Genomic DNA, 19111 nt, shown 5'->3' with positions numbered 1-19111 from the left:
AGTACGGACTTTTCTCACCAACCGGTCTCTGAATGTCAAAGTGAAGAAATTCAACCAAGCGCGGCTAAACGGCGGGAGTAACGGGCTACTAGGTATCTATGGATACAAGTGTCACGAATTTCGATACTATCGATACTGATAGATGAAACTAAATTTATGGGCCGTTGGATAGTCTAGCTAGTGCAGAGGTACCCCATGAAAGCGCGCACATTTCAGCTAAACCATGATCACAACATGAAGACTTAATCAAATTCGTTGTTGGCAGCCTCAAATGCATCCGCCTCATCGTTGCCATAAGCTCCTCTCTCCATTCTAGCCCCGTCGGTGAACGAGTATCGATCGGGAATTGGATCGCTGTATTGATTGACAGTAGACTCGAACATCTCTTCCGGTGTCCAGCTTGAAGTCGGATCAGCAGCTGCATGAGCCCTTGTGCGTCCTGAGAGAGAGACGTCCTGCAGTCGAGAGGCTGCTTTCTGAGCTTGAGTAGTGCTTCTCAGACGGCGAGTCTGGTCATCGTTCTGAGGGAGTCGAATGCCTGTGTCGGTTTTGGAAGACGGCATGGTGTTTTCGAGAACAGACCTAGAAAAGATTAGACATTAGTTTCAGCTTTTCAACGACGACCTGGTTACTTTCCAGTAAGATAAATGATACACTCAATTGCTAAAGGAGATGGTGTATCAATCTTGAGGGATTGTTCGTGATCAAACCATGTCAAGATCTACTTCACTTATATGTGCATGTTCAGCAGTCCGCCACTCCTACTCTTGCGTTCAGCAGACCTCATACAACGACACACGTGCTGCATCACAACTGCGTCAAGCATAGTGAATACTCTTATCGTGGGGATACTTCAAAGTCAATTCAGAGGATAGGAGGCTGGAATGAGCCGTGAGACTTGTTTCGGTAAAGTATCAGCGGAAGGTCTGGATACGATAACGTTTGAACCGATCTCATTTACATTGACTCGAACATTAAGTCACTGGGACACAAATATACCTTCATATGCTTTCTGCTAAGGCAACTCTCTTTTCAGGCCGAAGGGGAGTTGGTCTAGTCCACGCGCCGCTTCCACTACGTACACCTTATGGTTAAGGGTGACGGTTGGAGATCTATTCCATCCGAATGCTTGGGGAAGTCTCTCATTTCTAACGCGCATTCAATAGGCAACAACCCCCCTATTTCGTGGTAAGACCAGCCTTGCTTCTACTTTCGACTCACCTACCAAGACTGTTAGCTAGCCACACATCCTACAACCCGTGGCCATGAAACTTGCGCTGGATCCTTTTGCAGACCTTTCTTTGACAAAGTACGCAAGCCCTAACAAGGTACTTCTAAGCCCCCATTGTTCGTTCTCCATGTGGCGTCGAATTCCCAGTTCGCAGCCTTTGTTCATACTTCCCCGTGAGCAACAAAGCCCTTCGAGACAGCTAAACGGATGAAAAGTGTGAAAGAATTCGATTGTCTACTTGTCCTCAATGGTCTTTGTTCTCAACGTCTATAGAGAAAATGTCCGCCCCTTTAAATCATACGAAGCCGCCATCCGGCTGCTGCTCTGTTTCCTGTAGGTAGATACATTGATCACTATTCATCATAGAAATTATCCGTCTCAATCATTGTTCGCAATACAACCCGTATTAGCTCCTAGAGTCAAGTTGTCACCGATGTCAGCGCAACGCCAAACCCATTCCCAGACAGGCGCAGCAAGCGGCCACAGGTATCAGCTCCGCTCGAAGGGCCCAGTGGGCCGTGAGATCTTCCAAGTTCTAGAGGAACGCAAGCCAGCAAAAGTCTCCAAATCAAAGCCCAAGCCAGAACGTTACAGCTTCAAGGTGGGAGTTCGACTACGGCTGGTCTCCAAACAAGCGGCGTTGGGTTTTGTCAGTGGCAGCAGTGCCCCAGAGGCCCCGCAAATCTACCAGCGCAAGTCGCAAATCGAAAGTGAAACCCACGCAGGCAGTGAAAATAGTGGCACCAGCTTCGCTGTCGAGCAATTGATTTACCAAAGCCTCCCGTACAAGGAGGGCCCAATCATTGTCAACGCCGAGGTGGATGTCCATGAAGAGGTTCCCTTCGAGGCCATCATTGATGCGAAGTTCTTGCCATCGGATGATGATCCTGGTACGCAAATCCTACACCCTCGACATCACAACGGCACTCGACATGCATCTGCCTAGAACAAAGCTAACCCATATCTCGTTCTACCCAGAATTCCGACGTCGCCTAGCCCAATGGCAGATCCCACCTGTAGAGGACCCGGAGCGATCCCCTGGGAAAATCAAGCTGTCCGATTTCTTCAAGGCGGTCCGCAGTGACCTGTACCGCGATCAAACCGACGCGGACATGTTCTGGTTTATGCTGAAACTCGTCGAAGACTTCCCATCTGATCGAAATGGAGACGTGTACGTTCCACCCAGCCCCCCTATCCCAAGGGTAGTGCTGTATCAAGCCCTGCTTACCCCATCAACAAAAAGCTGACTCCAAGAAACCCCGAACTACAGCACCTTCCTAGGCGACTGCTACTTGCCTCTCTCGCGCGAGCACGCCCGTGCCAAGGAAGGCGCCTATTTCGCCTACTACATCACACGATGGAAATACGTCAACGATGGACTCGAGACTCCGCCTCTCGCGATTTGCGTGGTAAGCTTTTTTCTCCCTCCCTTCAACCAGCAGTAATCTAACTCAAAATTCTCCCAGTGTAACAACAAGCGCGGCCGAGAAGGCATCGCCCGCTACGAGATCCCCCCGCTCCTCCTCCAAGCCTGGATGAACACGAAGCTCGAAACCGAGGACCTCGACGCCCAGAACGCGTACGTCCTGAGCCAGCAGGGGTGGGACCTCCGGTTCGTCAAGGCCACCATGCCGATCCACGAAGCGCAGCGGCTCGGAATGCCTCCGCACTTCTCGGGCAAGGTCAGGGTGGAGCGGACGAAAGCGTACAATCTGCGGGATCCGGAGGAACGGAGGGAAGCGCTACGGGCGCTGATGGGTTTACTGCTTTATTTTCATGCTCGTCCGGAGTTTGTGTATGCGAATACTCAGAGTGGTTATAGTTTTGTTTGAAATTTCTATGAAGCTGATTCTTGGAGAGGGGGGATTCTGCGGGGTTTGATCATTGTGGCTGTTTTGGTTTCGGTCAGAATGTATATAGATTGTGGGTTATGGTTGTATACCACACTTTGGGTGTGGACGTGCACCGAATTGCATTTAAATTTTCTATCAGATAGCAGGTGTCTTGACTCTGTGAGATATTTAGAGGTTTTTTATCGATATTAAGAATGGAAGACCGCCATTGTTAGACCACCCCAGATGAACACTGCAATATCGAGGTGGGTTACACGGAGACATATTCAGAGAATACGGTTTATAGGCCGGAAAGTACAATCAAAACAATAAAATAGCATATTCATAACTCATAACTCATAAGATACAACAATGGTGTAAACCGACGAATTCCACACTCTACCGCTGCACACCGGGGATAGCACCAGCGACACTCTTGGTGCCAGCGGCCAGCGAAGAGCCCGCCGACTGGACGCCCGAGTACAGTCCCTGGCCGGCACTCTTGGAGCCCTCGACGACGGAGTCCGTGACACCCCCCAACGGACCGCCATACGACCCATTCTCATCCTTCCCCTTCCGCTCGGCGCGATTGATGCCTTCCTTCGAGGCGGCGTTGCCCACCGGCGACAGCAGCCCGTTCTCGCCCAGCTGGTTACCCACGAGGTTGTGCACGTCGTCCTGGATCTGATCGACCTGCTTGACGCCCGTGACCTTGGTCTTGTTTAGGTTGTCTGCCATGATGGGTAAGGTTAGTTGTGTTTCGGCCGGCCTGGTTGTGATAGAGAGGGATGGCGGACTTACCTTTCGTGACATACGAGGCCTTGTTATCCCCCTTGCCGAACCACTTGAGGTACTGGTCTTCCAGCCAGGGCATCCATTTCTCGTACTGGTCGTTGTAGACCTCCTGCACCCACTCGGCATAGGTCTGCTTCTTGCGCTCTTCCTCCGGCAGGTTGTTGTAGATGTGGCGCTGTTGTTCTTCGGTGTGCCGGCGGGGCTGGCTGGGGCGGCCGACGGCGTTGTTGACGGAGTCCATTTTGCGGATGTGTGGGTTGGTTTGTTTTTAGTGGAATGGGAGTGGTATAGTAGGAGTTATGACGGTGCTTGAGGATGAAGTTGTATAGAGCTAGTGTTTTGATTTCGAGCTTGTGAGGCGAGTAAGAAGTTTTATACTTGACAGACTACGGCTGACGCATGCAATGACGTCTGTGGATCTGGCGCAGATGAGCTCAAGCCGGCGCTGTCAATGCTCCATCCAACCGTATGACAGGGTCCAGGTTCTGGAAGCCGCGGGAGTGCAGATCGTTCTGATATCAATGTCATTGAGGATGGGGGATGAGGGCCGCGACCGGTGACGTCACATGGCTATGTGGCTCGTGCGCACAGCGCCACGCCTCTGGGGGCATGTGACAGGGACATCCATCATCATTCTGTTTGTTCTGTTTGTTTGTCAATTGAAGAACGAACTGTAGCTTGTGCTTGATGCATGAGTGCAGGCTGCTGCTGCCTGGGGAGGGACTGATGGTGTTGGTCGCCAGCAAAAGTTAATGCATAAGGTAGATCTGTGGGTACGCCTCAAAGGATCAGCCAAAACAATCACTAGCACTAGCCTTTGGGCGACCGTTGGACTCATGCAGGCAGGTCAACATGAGACAGATATTTAAACAACCTCAGCATGTTGCCTCCTCGCTCTTCTCATTTCTGATAGCGATTGCATAGATTCCTCTTCCTTTTAGACCCCAAAATTCAAAGAGTGAGGCTGTTGATGGAAAACAAAACTTGCATCGGCTGTTGACGCGACAGATGGGACCACCCATGCTGTTCCAATTGAGTTGCATATCAGACCTCCTTAGCGTCGCCTCAATGTGGATTCAAGCAGACCAAGGCTGCGAACACGTAGTCAAGCTCGACAAGACCACGCCCAATAACATGTCCATATTTTTAGAATAATTGGTAGTTCGCTATGAGGTGGCCAGTTCAACGTTGCGACCAGACCGCCCTTTGATCGGGTCTCACACACAACCCGCATATCGCCGGGGAGTGAGGGAGAGGGGTTCAAAGTCCGTCTGGTTTCCCTTTCCCTCTTTTTTTCTTTGGTTTTTCGTTTTGTGTATGCATCCTGTGCGATAGACGGGGAAGAGGGGTTTTGGTAAGTCGTCAACTGTGGGTTCAGGGTTTTTTAAGGAGTATATCGTTGCAAAGCAATGCCGTTCTTTCCTCTGCTACTTGTTTTGGCGGGTCTGACTCTGTTCCTTTCGCGACGTCGGTATAAGGCCATCGAAGCCGCGAGTGGTGGGAGTCCTCGAAGTCCTCATGTCGTTGTCAAGGGCCACACGTACTCCGATAGTGTAGAGGGAATCGAGCTGCGACCGCTACCGAGTACGAAGATCGAGAACGTGCGTAGTGCATGTATCATTGGGGCGGGCCATGTGGGTGAGTGCAAAGTAACATATAGTCTTTTGTCCTGAGGGACTCAAAGAGCTTACCCATGTTCAAAAGGAGCATTGACTGCCATCATCCTGGCGTCGCAGAACCCTCACGTCCAATTCTGTGTTGTCGATCGAGATGCGAGTCTCATTGAGGCTTGGAAATCGGATCGTCCTCCTATCATTGAGCCGGGGCTAGAGGATTTGCTCTTCGATGAACCTCCCGGGTTTGCGATGGAGGCATCCAGCCTCCCGGAAGAAGCGAAGGTGAATGATTTGAGCCAAAACAATGATGCTGAAAGAACGCGACGACAAAGGAAGTTGGCCAACCTCGCCTTTTCCACCAATATCCATGCGGGAGTGGTTTCCGCAGATCTAGTCTTTCTTTGTGTGGAATGTTCTTCAGATGCATCGGTGAGACCAACAGACGATGTCACAAGAAAAAGGACCAAGTACTGACAATTGGACTGCAGTCGGAGACCAAAGAAGGAATCAACCTCGCGCCGCTTGAGGCCGCAATCCAAGCGATCGCCCAAGTATCGGCCGGGCACAAGATCATCGTGCAGAGAAGCACAGCGCCGTGTGGCATCGTCCAGCGCATCAAAAAAGCTGTCAGTAAACAAATAACACACTGAAGCACTGCCCCAAACTGCTACCTAGTGCGGAGACTGACACCCCCAACTTCATGATGACAATATATAGCTACGCAAAACCGCATCCCCAACAGCCACCTTCGACGTCCTATCGAACCCGGACTTTCTGATCCCCGGCACGGCCGTCCGCGACCTGCTCTACCCGCCTCGCGTCCTGATCGGCCACATCTTCTCCGAGGACATGTCCGTCGAGGCCATCACCGCGCTAAAGCGCCTCTACCTGCCCTGGGTTCCCGAAGAGCGACTAATCACCATGGACGCCTGGTCGTCCGAGCTGAGCAAGCTCGCGGCCAACGCCTGCCTCGCGCAGCAGATCAGCAACGTCCAGTCCCTGAGCGCGATCTGCGAGTCCACCAACGCCAACATCGCCCATATCACCCAGACACTGGGGCTGCCACCACGAGTAGGGCTGGGGTTTGGGGGCGGTACAAACTCCCATACGGAGATCCTGTGCCTGATCCATCTTGCAAGAGAGCTGGGCTTGCACCCCGTCGCTGAGTATTGGAGGGCGGTGCTCCAGATGAACGAGTTCTATCACAGCCGCACCGCGAAGCGGGTCACGGAGCGGTTCACGGGGGAGCTGAAGGACCATCGGGTGGCGATCTTGGGTTTCGCGGGGGGCAAGAATTGTGCGATTCGGGATCGGTCGTCCACGGCAATAGAGTTGGCGCGCGACTTGGTGAGGATTGGGGTGCAAGTGACGGTCTTCGATCCTCGGATCCCGGGTGATCAGCTGCGGAGTATGTTACGTCTTGCGGACGCATCTCTGGAAGCAGTCACAATCGTTGACTCGGTCGATGCGGCTTGCCAGGGTTGCAGTGGGCTGATACTGCTTACGGAGTATGACGAGTTCAGCCATGAGCAGGTGCGATGGCAGGGCATTGCTGGGCAGATGCTGGGTCCGAAGGTGTTTCTGGATCTCTGTGGAGTGCTTGATCGGTTCAAGATGCAGCAGTGGGGGTTTGATATGCTCCAGCTTGGGGTGAGGCAGAAGGATGCTCATTGACTATGATGACTCTGATGATGGGACGATGTATAGGACAGGAGATGGCGTACGACTTATTAGGGACTCTTTTTAATCGGTGCTCTTTGCGTGTGGATTCGTTATGCGGGGGTGGAAGAGGATGCTGGATATATCAACTACTGTAATACATACTAGGGTTTCATCTGTAGCTAGCTGAATGTTTTATACATAAGGTCCACGCAGAAGTAACCGAAGAAGGAGGAAGGTATACAACGGCTTAAAAGCTCGTAATCGAGGCTCGGATCACGGCTACGATGCTGAAGACTGCACTTGTGTACTAGTACTAGTAGATGCATATATTACAGTAACGGCTCGCTTGATCATGATTAAACTCAATTACTTTTTTCTTATACACTATTCAAGCACCTTACGCCAGGACTACCGGATCTTGTAGACGCATGGCTTAAGAACAGCCGCTTCTTCAGCAGCGGACATGCCCTTATCGGACGATCGGTCGATGAACCGCTTCTTGCCAGGGCCACCAGCACCAGCGCCGGAGGCGGCGGAACCGGCATGTTTGCCCTTAGTGGGAGCGCCACCGGCCTTCACAAACTCCATCTTGACAAACATCTTGTTCGACTTATCAAGAGTCTCCTGCTTGAGAATGAAGCCTCGCGTCCGGAAGACCTCCACGAAGGCCGAGATATCCGTCTCATCATCGTTGTTGGCGGGGCGAGCGTCCTCCGCATAGATCTCGTTGTCAGAGACATCCGAGTCCGCGTTATCCGCCGACTGCTTCTTCTTGAGCTTCTTCTGCTCCGCCTTGCTGAGCGGCTTCTTGGCGCCGATTTGCGCCTTCTTGCGGGTAACCTTGCCGAATCGGCTCTTCACTTCACTGACCCAGCATTCGCCCTTGCCGTCGCTGCGGAGCACCCGCCACGCCTCTTCCACGAACGACACCCAGTTGGTGCCCATCAGACTGAGACAGAAGACCGCCACGTCGACGGATCCATCCTCCAGGGGCAGATTGGATATGTCGGCCTTGGTGATCGGGGAGTCCTTCGGGGCGTGCAGATCGTAGCTGAGTAGTTTGAGGTTCAGCTTCTTGGAAGAGGGCAGCAGCGCGCGCGCGAGCTGAGCATCACCGCAGCCCAAGTCGGCCACGGTACACAGGCCGTTCGGACGTCGGGGCAGCGGGGCAGCTGAGGGTCGTCCCTTGTTGTTGTCCGGTTTGCCCCTCCGGGGCGCATGAGCGCTGCCACGGACGCGCATAGCCTTGATGTAGCCATCCACAGGGTTCGAGGGCCAGGACTCCTTGACCTGGCGCGCAAAGCCGGCGTGGTACTCGTCGAACAGTTCGGGGTTCGAAGTGAAAAGCTCAAAGGCCTTGCTCGAGGGCGTGGTGTAGAGGGTCTCGTTTAGATGGCGGAATCGGGAGGAGATTAGCTTCTGTCGCATGGCCTGCTGCAGAGGGGTCAGGATGGCTTTCGTCTCCGGCGGCGCCACGGGCATCGATTCGGTGGTAGTGGCAGATTCCTTGGCGACATCACCCTGCGGATGGTCTTGCTTCTCCTCCGTGTTTTTGTTCTTATTCTTGTTCTTCCTTTGTCTCTTGCTCTTGGGCTTCTCGCCCTCCTCGGCGGCGGCGGCGGCGTCGGTTGGTCGCGGTGCGTCCGCTTCGACGGTCTTGGGTTTGGCCTGGTCCTGCTTCTTCTCGCCCTTCATCATAGCCTCCTTTTCGGCCTTCTTCCTGGCCCAGGGGGTGATCTTCTCCCCCTCAATGTGCCGGCGGAACATAGCGTCCACATTTCCCTTGGTGACATTATCCTCCCGCTTGCGCTTTCGGTCTTTAGGGTTCGGCTTGGATGATTTGTCATTTGTCTTTTCAGGAGCAGGCTCACTCTGCTGCTTGAGAGCAGAGTTCTCGAGCGACCAACCCGGTACAGCGAACATGCTTGCGATATGTTGCCTCTGGAAAATGGTTGGTTATTGTTCTGCCCGGCCGTGCATCACTAAAATTTTCTGGCAAAAAAAGGCGGAGACGATCAGTCCTCGGGGTGTTCTGCCGCCCGTCGCAGAGGCGGTGAGTGCTGTGTTTGTCTTGTTTGTTTTGTCGCTTCCATCAGGCTTTCGAGAAGTGTCTCGGGCACTACGGTGATTTGTCTAATTACTCGTGGCTAATTGATGGATTTGTGATTTTAGAGTTTGATGCATATACACGTCTGAGACCATCTGTCAGATCTAGATGGAGTAGTTGTGGGCTGCTAGTGATAGGATCTTGAAGACTGCTACCAAAGAAGTGCCTCGGATCAATCAGATTGTGGATATTGTCTAGACTTTCTACCGAGCAGGTCAGTGATCAGGCCATATGCTTGGGGAAAAAATAAAAAAAAACCTTAGATATGATAAGTAGGACCCATTGCCCCAGTTACTCAAATTATCTGTCATAATTTCACCTTGAGCAATCTCTCTGCACATGTAGCAGCCCTTGGGGTGACAGAGCAAAGCACGGCATGACTGCGTATACCTGAGGCACCGATACCGACCCGTCACATATTTCCAGGCCAATCAGAATTTCACCTCTTTGACGACCTCCACCGCGGTCTGCAATTAACTCCATTCAAGCTTGATGCTACAGAAGTCGTGCGAATTCCATTCGGAAGTAATAGTGCGCGTTGTCTGTGTCAAGCCAGGTCGGTCTCCTCTCTGCTGGCGATGATTATGGAATTGGTCTCGCTTTCGACTTTGCATCGCCATGGAAAGCACCAACCGTGCCCGGCAGTCTCCGCCAGATCTGTCTATCAGTGGGCCAGGCACAGCGCAGGGTCCTGACGTCGCAGACGGCGCCCAACTGGACCCTGCGGAGGCGGGATCGAACAATGTAACATCACAAAGAATGGCCAAAAAGCGTACCAAAACAGGATGTTTAAGTGAGTGCAACTGGCCGTAGATCACGTCCCATGCATTAACATCGCTTAATAGCTTGCCGCAAACGTCGCATCAAGTGCGGCGAAGAAAAGCCGACATGCAATAACTGCGTGAAATCAAAACGCGAGTGTCAAGGCTACGGGCCCCGCCTGATTTTCAAGAACCCATTGGGCATCTCAGGTCCCGGGTTCGGCCAGCAGCCGGCCTTCAGCGTGCAGACACAGTCAGCACCAGTCCCCAGTGAGCACTCGGTGTCTCAGCAAAGAAAGGACAGACCAGACCACCCTGCTATAGCTCCAAAGCTGCCTTTGCCACCCGATATCGAGACCCGGAATCCCACCGCTACCTCTTCGCTGAATGAGGCTCCTGGGATCAACAGGACTCTTCCTCAGCAAGCAGTGTCAGGCCAGGTCCACCTTCCTTCGAGTTCGGAGAACTCGTCCGAAAGCTACACACCACCGGACACCCTCGCGTTCCTTGATCACCAAAGACGGCAGGTGTCGACTGATCTGGGGACGGGCTACTCATGGTCGGACGCAGTCTCATATCCTCAAGGAGGCCCGTGGCTGCCGAACGCCGCACCGTCTAGTGTGAATCTACTGCAAGACCAAGTCAGAACAGCTTCGTCTGCACGTGTGTCTCTCTCGCAGTCATCAACATCGCCGTATGGAGGTTATATGGAAGATGACGGTGAGGATGACTACTACAGTGGTGAATCAGAGGAGGAACGGGAAGACCAGATCTCTGTGCAGAATTACAACCAGCTTAGCCTTATTATGGCTTCTGCCAATCGCGACGAGCGGCAGCTGCGTTCTTTCACTACATATTTGAATGAGCCAAATGTACTCGGCTCGTACATCCCCACATACGGCTCATCACCCTTGAACAATCCAAAGACGGCCCGGATCTTCTTGCATTTCATCCATTCCACCGGACCGACGCTATCTGTCTTCGAGCGTCATCCGATCGACCCATCCACCATGCTTGGCGCCCCCGTACCAACCGCCCAGCAGGGCCTATGGACATATACCCTCCCCCTCAAGGCTCTCGAGAGTCAAGTCTTGCTGCAAGCTATCCTCGCCTTGAGCAGTTTACATATCTCCTTCCTCCAACAAGCACCTCCGACGGTCTCGTTGAAGCATTATCACTACGCTCTGAGAAAAGTCGGTGTGGCTGTCGGGCTTCCCACGCGCCGCAAGCAGATCACTACCCTGGCTGCTACCCTGCTTCTAGGATATTACGAGGTGATGGGTGCTGATCACTCGAAATGGAATAGTCACGTGGCAGGGTCGGCGCAATTGGTGCGTGAGATTGATTTTGCCGGCATGACTCGTGGGCTCCGCGCCCAGCGACGGAGAGTATGGGCTCAGCGACAGCAGATGCAGCCGCCGGTCATGACCCTCACAGACAGCTACCTCTTCGGAGATCCTACGTCGGACGACGACCCTTTCGCGGAGAAAGAAAGTAGCATCAACGAGCAGTTTATCGGGACTCTACTTGGACGAGCCGTGAACTACGACGAATTCGGGCAGGTCAACGATGAGAATGGGAACCCTCGTCTGTACAAGCACTTCACACGGAAAGATATCGAGAACTATCGAATCCAGTGTGACCTGTACTGGTGGTACTGCAAACAAGATGTCATGCAAAGTATCATCAGCGGCTGCCCTTTGTTGTAAGTCATAAGACCCCCCCCCTCACTTATCTCGAGCTACGACACTGACCGCAACCCAGCATGCCATACTCCCAATGGGGTCAATGCCCTCCCCGCGCGGGTATGGGCCGGATGGACGCTATCTACGGGTCTGCAGACCACCTATGGCTACTTCTAGGTCGCTTGGCAGAATTTGGCTATCGTGACAGGAAACGCAAACTGAGAACGGCTAAGACTACAGGCATGGAGTGGCGCCCGGATGCCAATCTGGGCAAATTTATGGCCCGGTTCGCCAGAGGACCACCCGGACCACCAGGCCGAGGACCACCTCCTCCTCGGCCTGGTGGTCCACCCGCCGGCCCCGGCCCAAACGCCCCGCCCATGTACGGCATGGCACCGTCCAGCGGCCCACGCCGCGCCCCCGCCGTGTTCCTCAACACCCGGGAATCCCAGCACTACCACCATCAGCCTCTCGAAGAGGAAGAAGAGGATACCTCGTACCACGACGCCGAGAAGGAATGGGAGAGTATGGTGGCGGCGTTCGACGCATTCCTGCCGGCCCTAGGACCGTACTTCATGCCTTTACCCGCGGACTCGGTGCCGCCGATCTCGACCCCCTTCGGCCCCGCTCTGCAGTACCGGACGCACACGATCGCCACGATCTGGTGCTTCTACTACACGGGGCGGATCCTCCTGCACCGGCTACACCCCTGCATGCCGCCGGCGATGATGGTCGCCGCGGGCGTGGCCGCCGCCACCACGGCGGAATACGCGCAGATCATCGGCCGCATCGCCGCGGGTGTCTACTACCCGCAGTCCTTCCACCTCGAGGCCGGCAGCCTGAGCCCGACGCTGGGCTCGTGCTTGATCGAGATCACGGTGCCGCTGTTTTTTGCGGGAGTCCAGTACACAGACCCCGCGCAGCGCGAATGGCTGGTCACCGAGCTGCTGGACCTCAACCGGCTGAGCGGCTGGCGCACCTCGGCTACGATCGCGCGCGGCTGCGAGAATGCGTGGGTCGTCGCCGCCGCGCAGGGCCGCGGGCCGCCGTACACCCGTCGCGATAGGACTCTCAACAAGCCGGTGTCCATGTGGACCCCGCCCCCTGAGGAGGAGAGCGGCGGCGGCGGCGGCGGCGGCGGCCCGTACAACAGCTCCGAACGCCGGTTCATCACGGTCAGCAAGCGGCCGAACGCGAATTGGGCGATGGGCATTCTGAGTCTCGAGGATGATATCCTGAGCTTGGATATCAATGATCGGACGTGATCCGTTTGTTGGCATGTTTGCTGATAGGACGCAGAGCAGCCAAAAGGTGATGTGGGACAGACCTGCTCAGATGCACAGTTACTCCATTTCGAACCTTTATCGGCGATTCACCATAGGAAAACCCACTGGGCAGTTTCTCTCCGATCGCAGATCAGATCACCTGAAAGTACTGTTGTACTGTATCAAAGTATCTTAAATGCTCTCCCTCGCTGAATTTTAAGAGGGGGGTCTCTCCGCCTTTGGACTCCTATAGCCATCCCTCGCTAGAACTGGGGTTCACATAATGGATCAAGGTCTTCAGGTCTCTGTGCACATGCTGTTGCGAGTGCCTTTCTTCGCCCTCCCCTACGGTATAGTAGAGGGAACGCAATTCATGATCTCAGATTCGCTTTCTGGACTCCCTCGAAAGCCTTCTTCATAATGCGAATACTGAATACCACCCTCTAATTTCCTGGCACTTGCCTTGTACATGTGTTTTGTATTCCACCTGTGCAGGAAGCTCTAGATGCGATTGCTGGTGATTAGCTTGTTTCACTGAACAAGACCGAATGTGGGCAAGTGAGGTACGGGGGGATTGATCTAACCGTGATGCTGCGTAACATACAATCTGACCCGGGAATATACCGTACGAGCTTGACCAAGCATGGGAAATCTTTGAGTAATACCACCTAAATGTCATTACTTCCTCTCGCGGATTCCAGTAGATTCTCATTAGTATACAATCATTAAACGATATATATAATTCTAAATACCGAAATACACATCTGGAAGCAAAGTCTATACCACAGAACCACACCAACAAAACCGAATCACCTAGCCTCCACATCCGCATCCGCATTCGCAGCAGCAGCAACAGCTTTGGATTTCGGCGGCTTGACACTCCTCCACCGGACGCCCAGCGAGAGCAGAAAGGCCAGAGCGGCAAAGCTCGCAGCGACGTAGAAGGTGGTGGTGAGCGCGTGGTTGTAGGCATGCAGCACGCCGGGCAGATCACTATAGGGAACCACGCTGCGCACTTCCGCAGATCCGGCGCTGACAATGCGCTCGACTTCCGCAGCGGGCAGCCCGAGATCCCCCAGACCCGTGACCAGCTTGTTGTCGAAGAGGGCCTCGGCGATGGCGAGGTTGACGGCGGCACCGAAGAACTGGAAGCACTGGAGCAGGGAGGTGCCGACGGGGATGTCGGCGTGGTCGAGGACGGTCTGCGTGGCGACGTAGGGCATGGACAGGGTCATGCCGGCGCCGAGGCCCTGGAGGACCTGGAAGGGGATCCAGTGCTCGTGCGGGGTGGTGAGGGTGAAGGTCGAGAAGAGGCCCGTGGCGATGCTCATCAGCGCCGTGCCGAGCAGCAGGTAGGGGTTCGGGTACCCCAGGTACTTGAGGGAGGCGCCCGTGAGCGTGGCGGAGAGCACGTCCGACAGCGCCAGGGGCAGATACATCAGGCCTGACTTGGTCGGGGACGCGCCCTCGATGACTTGGAACCATTCGGGAAGATAGTAGATCGAGATGTAGACGGCGCCCATGGCGCAGAATTCTCCGAGGCAGCAGAAGAGCATGGTGCGTTCTGTCATCAGGCGCGGCGGGATCATGGCCGCGTCGCCCTTGTAGACCTGCCAGACGGCGAAGATGAGGCCGAGTCCTGCGCCGCCGATGAAGAGTCCGATGATGGTGGCGCTCTTCCACGCGTAGGAAATTCCGCCCCACTGGAGAGCCAGGAGTATCATGATCACGGACGGGGCGAAGAGCACAGCACCGAACAGATCCAAGCTCTTCAGCCGATGCAGGACAGGAGAAGTTGTAGAGGAGTCACGCGGGGGCGGCTTGAAGAAGAAGACCAGGGCCATGATCGTGATGGCGCCAATGGGTAGGTTGATCCAGAAACACCACCGCCATGTCGCGTGCTGCGTGAAGGCACCGCCTAGGATGGGTCCGATGATGGTCGCGATGCCGAACGTCGACTGGAGGATTCCCACGTAGAAGGGGCGCTTGGCAAGCGGGAGAGCAGCCGCGACGATGCAGAAGGCTCCCGTGAAGCATCCGGCTGCCCCAGCTCCGGCGATCGCGCGCCCGATAATGAGCATTGGACTGTTCACAGCAAGGGCGCACAGCAGTGAACCAAGCTCAAACACGGCCAAACACCCAAGGAACATCCACTGCACAGGTCAGTGGGGCTCTGTCATTGGGTATTCAGTGGACTTACCTTCATGGAAAAGCTTGCAAACAGCTTGCCGGCAATGGGCTGCAGAGCGCACATGGCGAAGGAGTATGCACTTCCATACCAGCCTATGTCCCCGGTGCTGTTGAACTGGGATGTGATGCGGGGGATGGCAGTTGCAATGATCGACGAGTCCAACGACATGAGGAAGATAGCGAGACCAAGGCCAAGGATGACCAGAGCCAACGGTAGGCCGGTCAGCCCAAAGTCGGGACCATGACTGGTATCGTCCTCCGGGGCGGCATTGATCTCGACAGCAGACGCGCTGTTGGTCTCGGGCCAGGGTGCGTCTTCCGGAAGACGTTTCTCAGCCATTCCTGCTAGGGGCAAGTTCGATGCGGACGTGTTTGATGATGAGAAAAGCCATCTTCAGACTGCGGAAGACAACCATCATATAGAGAGGGCAGGAGCGATGCCAAGCCGAGAATTATGGACATCAGTCATGAATCAACATGGCTCATCATGGCTCAACCCGTTTTGAACCAACGGTGCAGTAACTTTGACCCCTGTAAAGATCAGTGTCAAATAATGAAAAAGTAGCGTTGTTGACGAATAATTCTCAATTCTCACCGGACATATCAACAGATCTCCGACGCTAGGAAGTGAGGCCGGGAATCTGTATGGGTGTTGTTGTTGTTGCAGGGTGGAGTCGGAGATGATGGAGATGGAGAGTGGGCGGGTGGAGCGGAGCAGCGCACGGCCCACCGGAATTGACTCCTGGCATCATCATCTCAATTCAATCCTCCTTTTTCTCCTCCTCCTAACCCAAGAACCACCATCGCAACAATGACCTTATGACCTAAACTCCACCATCTCACCTCCAGCTCCAATATCCATCTACACAGCACAACAAAAATGCCAACCACCAAGATCTCCCCGCGCCTCCTCCCTACGCTCTTCGCCTCGCTCGCCCGCACGCCCACCTGGACCCTCCGCCGCACCCTCCAAAGCGACAATCCCCTCGACCTCCACGGCGACCTCCACGGCGAAGCCTCCTTCCAACCCCTCCCAGCCCCGCCTTCTACCTCTACACCCACCGAAGACCCCCAAACCCAAACCCTCTACACCGAATCCGGCTCCCTCCCCGCAACCCTCGGCCCAAACCTCCGCTGGACGAAATCCTACATCTGGCGTCTCAGCCCGGAAGGCCGGATTAGCGTATGGTTTGTCAAGGTCACCAAGGACGCAGCCACGCACCCCGAAGCCGATTACCTGTTCCATGAGGTGGAGTTTGAGGTGGCGGTTGACGGTGCGGATGCTGCCAACACCGGCAGCGGCAGCGGCAGCGGCAGCAGTAACGACGAGACTTACGTGACGCCTCCTGCACCGCCGGAACTACTGTCAACGTCCAAGTCCGAGGCGGAGGCGACGGTGGTCGTCACGGCCAGGGGCAATCATCTCTGCATCAAGGATATGTATCGCACGGCGTATGCGTTCCGGGTGCGGGCGGAGAGTGGGGAGGTGGTTAGCTGGGCGAGTCGGCATGTGGTCAAGGGGCCGAGGAAGGATCAGGATATTGTGAATTTGTATTCGGTGGGGTAGGGGTGAGGTTTACGATGGGTTGTAGATTGTGGGGTTCGAGGGGGGAGGGGGGGGAGAGGAGGGGTAAAGAGGATAGAGGGTACAGGATAGAGAGGGCAGATCTGCCTTTGAATTAGTCTCGTAGAATCGGTCTGGTTTCGGGCTGCTTTGGGTGAGATTCATTACGGCAGCTATGCGTTCTGCTCCATTGCTGAGGGTGGTCGTAAGGGGGTGTGCCTCTGTATGAGAGAGACTATGATAAGGGTTATATCCGCGGCTTCATAATCGAGGCAGCCGCTGTCGGGCTAGCCATCTTCGCTCATGGCGGCCCTGATGCTTCTTTCGTGCCTAGGCAGTGCTAAATCCGGAGGAAAAGAGGGGATGTCAGATAGTAGGAGAAACATCATCTCCCTCTTACCGGTCTGAGCTGTCCATCTCCCTGACCGTCTACGGCACTAAAGGTCCTGCTCATCATCAAGCGAAGTTGTATTGTCCGGATCTGAAATACACGCTAAATCCTAGCAGCCCTCTCCTCCCCTGCGAAGCCTTGGACGGTTGCTCAACTTCCCTCGTCACAAGCACAGCTCCTCAGAATACATGCAGCAGTACCCCCTCCCTTCTAGTCCCAGATCCCAATCCGAGGGTTCTTAGGACGAACAGCCTTGACAAACTCCCACTGGCACTCATCGAACTTGGCATGGCCTCTGAGAAGAACATAAGCCGCCGCCGCCGCCTTGATGGAGCAGAAGCGCAGCTGGCTCTCACCGGCCCCCGGCCCCTCACGGATGCTCTCAATCTGCGGAACCAGATACGCGTTGCTCAAGGCACGGCAGATATCCCCCTTCAGCGACTCCCGGAGGTTGGTGATGCGGATGCACCGGGTGTATCCCTTCTCGTGGATCAACTTCTCCATGTCCGCGCTGATGGGGTAGCTGGGGGTAGGGATCGGCGCGACCTGGGCCTGTCCGGATTTCAGTTGAAGGACACCTTTTGTCGAGTGCAGGAAGCCCACTGCGTCGGCCTGGTGCACGAAGGTGACGAAGGCGGTCTTGGACCCGGTGATAGTGCGGGTGTCGAGCAGGCGGGCGGAGAGGATCTCCCCCGGGATCAGGGGTAGGATCTGCGAGAGCCCGGTCCCGGACGGCAGGCTGTCGACCTTGATGGCGCGGTACACGTTGTGCTCGAAGTCGGCGGGGATGTAGCGCAGGCCGAACTGGAACACCCAGAGTTTTGAGTGCGACTCCCGGTTGAAGGTGTTGGACAGGTTGACCCTTGCGCGGCGCTCCTCTTCCGAGTCCTTGAAGACGGTGGCTCCATTCAGGGCCCAGTTGATCTTTCCGTCCCACGGAACGAGCTGCGATGCGGTGGTGGCGGCGGTGGCGGTCATGGTGACGGAAGCAGCAGAAGGACGTGCCTGTAGAGACATACAGGCATGTTAGCTTGTAGCACACGGGGGATGTTAACTGCAGAGCTGCGCAGCATGGAAACACGCACCAAGTGAGCCGGGGCTGGAGTGACTGTGAGCTCGCGGTCAACATGAGCTTCGAGAGCAGAGCTCGGATGGTTGACTCTCTTGGGCAGAATCACCGGTGGGCAAGGCAACGGCACAAGGCTGGGGACATGGATGTCGTCCAGCCGACTGTCAAGGATACAGGTATCATGCTCGTGTTGTGACCGCTCGAACGTGGCCTGCAAATCCGGGTGCGGCGGGTCCATCCTTTGAATGGAGGAGTGAATGACGCCCAGCTCACTGTGAGCTGAGGCTGGGAAGCGATTAACTGCCGAGCATGAAACTGCCAATGACAGAAGACGATGTAGAAGTAAACAGAGAACGATCACCATAGAGAGTAGAAGCGCTAGCACCAACTCGCTATACCCCTTCGGGCTGCAATAGAAGTGGAGCTGTTTGGTGCAGCCTTCCATTTTAAGCGATTCTTTGGCACAAGAGCCCTGAGTGAGTGGTGTGCTTCCAGTACGGTGAGCAGTGCAGTTGCTTCTTGTTCGAGAGATAGCACAGTTTAGTGAGCACGTAATTGGTGACCAGATTGGTTACCAAGAAGGCTTTTATACTATAATTGAAAAGCCCAGATATAAGTGTTTAGTTACTTGAAGAGAGATTCGCATTAAAGGGACGAGAGAGCTTTGAGTGATGTTGGGGTAAGCCCAAACAGAGCAAGATAATAGAATAACTGGCATACAAGAACGCTGGAAACGATACTGATGGAGGTGATACTCCTTCATACTTGAAACATTTGACACCTTGAAACTATAGAAGTACAGCCTTAATCGGTTACATGTATGTACCAAGAGAATTCCGACGCGGAACCAGTCAGCCACCAAAGGCGCATAGTCAATTCATGCATAACCTCAAAAAGATAGAGAAGATGAACAGTGGTGCTCGTAGAGTGTACGTCCAAAGCA

General features: G+C 54.6%; 8 protein-coding genes across 8 annotated transcripts; 4 read left to right on the top strand and 4 right to left on the bottom strand.

The window, feature by feature from the left end:
- Positions 1 to 242: 242 nt before the first annotated feature.
- Positions 243 to 563, bottom strand: ASPACDRAFT_58930 (uncharacterized protein; the record flags this gene model as incomplete). The annotated part of the gene is made up of 1 exon (XM_020203399.1): positions 243 to 563. One exon carries the CDS (start codon positions 561 to 563, stop codon positions 243 to 245), a length of 321 nt encoding a protein of 106 aa, XP_020057539.1.
- Positions 564 to 1664: 1101 nt separating this feature from the next.
- ASPACDRAFT_41463 (uncharacterized protein) lies at positions 1665 to 3063 on the top strand (the record flags this gene model as incomplete). Its single annotated transcript, XM_020200942.1, has 4 exons — positions 1665 to 2121; positions 2210 to 2402; positions 2502 to 2640; positions 2698 to 3063. 4 exons carry the CDS (start codon positions 1665 to 1667, stop codon positions 3061 to 3063), a joined length of 1155 nt encoding a protein of 384 aa, XP_020057538.1.
- Positions 3064 to 3462: 399 nt separating this feature from the next.
- On the bottom strand, positions 3463 to 4099 carry ASPACDRAFT_25668 (uncharacterized protein; the record flags this gene model as incomplete). Its single annotated transcript, XM_020199355.1, has 2 exons — positions 3463 to 3794; positions 3865 to 4099. 2 exons carry the CDS (start codon positions 4097 to 4099, stop codon positions 3463 to 3465), a joined length of 567 nt encoding a protein of 188 aa, XP_020057537.1.
- Positions 4100 to 4786: 687 nt separating this feature from the next.
- On the top strand, positions 4787 to 7414 carry ugd2 (putative UDP-glucose dehydrogenase Ugd1). The gene is made up of 4 exons (XM_020195925.1): positions 4787 to 5496; positions 5563 to 5903; positions 5963 to 6100; positions 6192 to 7414. The coding sequence occupies exons 1-4, from the start codon at positions 5268 to 5270 to the stop codon at positions 7146 to 7148; spliced, it is 1665 nt and encodes a 554-aa protein (XP_020057536.1). The 5' UTR covers positions 4787 to 5267; the 3' UTR covers positions 7149 to 7414.
- Positions 7415 to 7474: 60 nt separating this feature from the next.
- Positions 7475 to 9129, bottom strand: ASPACDRAFT_115786 (25S rRNA (adenine645-N1)-methyltransferase). Its single transcript, XM_020195924.1, has one exon. It carries the CDS (start codon positions 9057 to 9059, stop codon positions 7545 to 7547), a length of 1515 nt encoding a protein of 504 aa, XP_020057535.1. The 5' UTR covers positions 9060 to 9129; the 3' UTR covers positions 7475 to 7544.
- A 732-nt stretch (positions 9130 to 9861) lies between these two features.
- Positions 9862 to 12948, top strand: ASPACDRAFT_11187 (putative C6 finger domain protein; the record flags this gene model as incomplete). The annotated part of the gene is made up of 4 exons (XM_020195590.1): positions 9862 to 10036; positions 10089 to 10624; positions 10685 to 11709; positions 11769 to 12948. Coding segments are annotated over 4 exons (2916 nt in total), but the record flags the coding sequence as incomplete, so codon positions are not given.
- Positions 12949 to 13802: 854 nt separating this feature from the next.
- On the bottom strand, positions 13803 to 15484 carry ASPACDRAFT_14459 (MDR family MFS transporter; the record flags this gene model as incomplete). The annotated part of the gene is made up of 2 exons (XM_020197141.1): positions 13803 to 15107; positions 15155 to 15484. Coding segments are annotated over 2 exons (1635 nt in total), but the record flags the coding sequence as incomplete, so codon positions are not given.
- A 540-nt stretch (positions 15485 to 16024) lies between these two features.
- On the top strand, positions 16025 to 16711 carry ASPACDRAFT_58923 (uncharacterized protein; the record flags this gene model as incomplete). Its single annotated transcript, XM_020203398.1, has 1 exon — positions 16025 to 16711. One exon carries the CDS (start codon positions 16025 to 16027, stop codon positions 16709 to 16711), a length of 687 nt encoding a protein of 228 aa, XP_020057532.1.
- Positions 16712 to 19111: the final 2400 nt, after the last annotated feature.

Source organism: Aspergillus aculeatus, assembly GCF_001890905.1.
Source record: "Aspergillus aculeatus ATCC 16872 unplaced genomic scaffold ASPACscaffold_5, whole genome shotgun sequence".
NCBI classification, from domain to species: Eukaryota; Fungi; Ascomycota; class Eurotiomycetes; order Eurotiales; family Aspergillaceae; genus Aspergillus; species Aspergillus aculeatus.
The sequence above is the reverse complement of the archived record's forward strand: the minus strand, read 5'-3'. Positions and strand labels throughout refer to the sequence as shown.

Coding starts and splice junctions, on each gene's coding strand:
- ugd2 (XM_020195925.1), top strand. CDS start 5,268: ATGCCGTTCTTTCCTCTGCTACTTGTTTTGGCGGGTCTGACTCTGTTC. Junction 5,497..5,562: donor CATTGGGGCGGGCCATGTGG/GTGAGTGCAAAG, acceptor CATGTTCAAAAG/GAGCATTGACTGCCATCATC. Junction 5,904..5,962: donor AATGTTCTTCAGATGCATCG/GTGAGACCAACA, acceptor ATTGGACTGCAG/TCGGAGACCAAAGAAGGAAT.
- ASPACDRAFT_115786 (XM_020195924.1), bottom strand. CDS start 9,059: ATGTTCGCTGTACCGGGTTGGTCGCTCGAGAACTCTGCTCTCAAGCAG.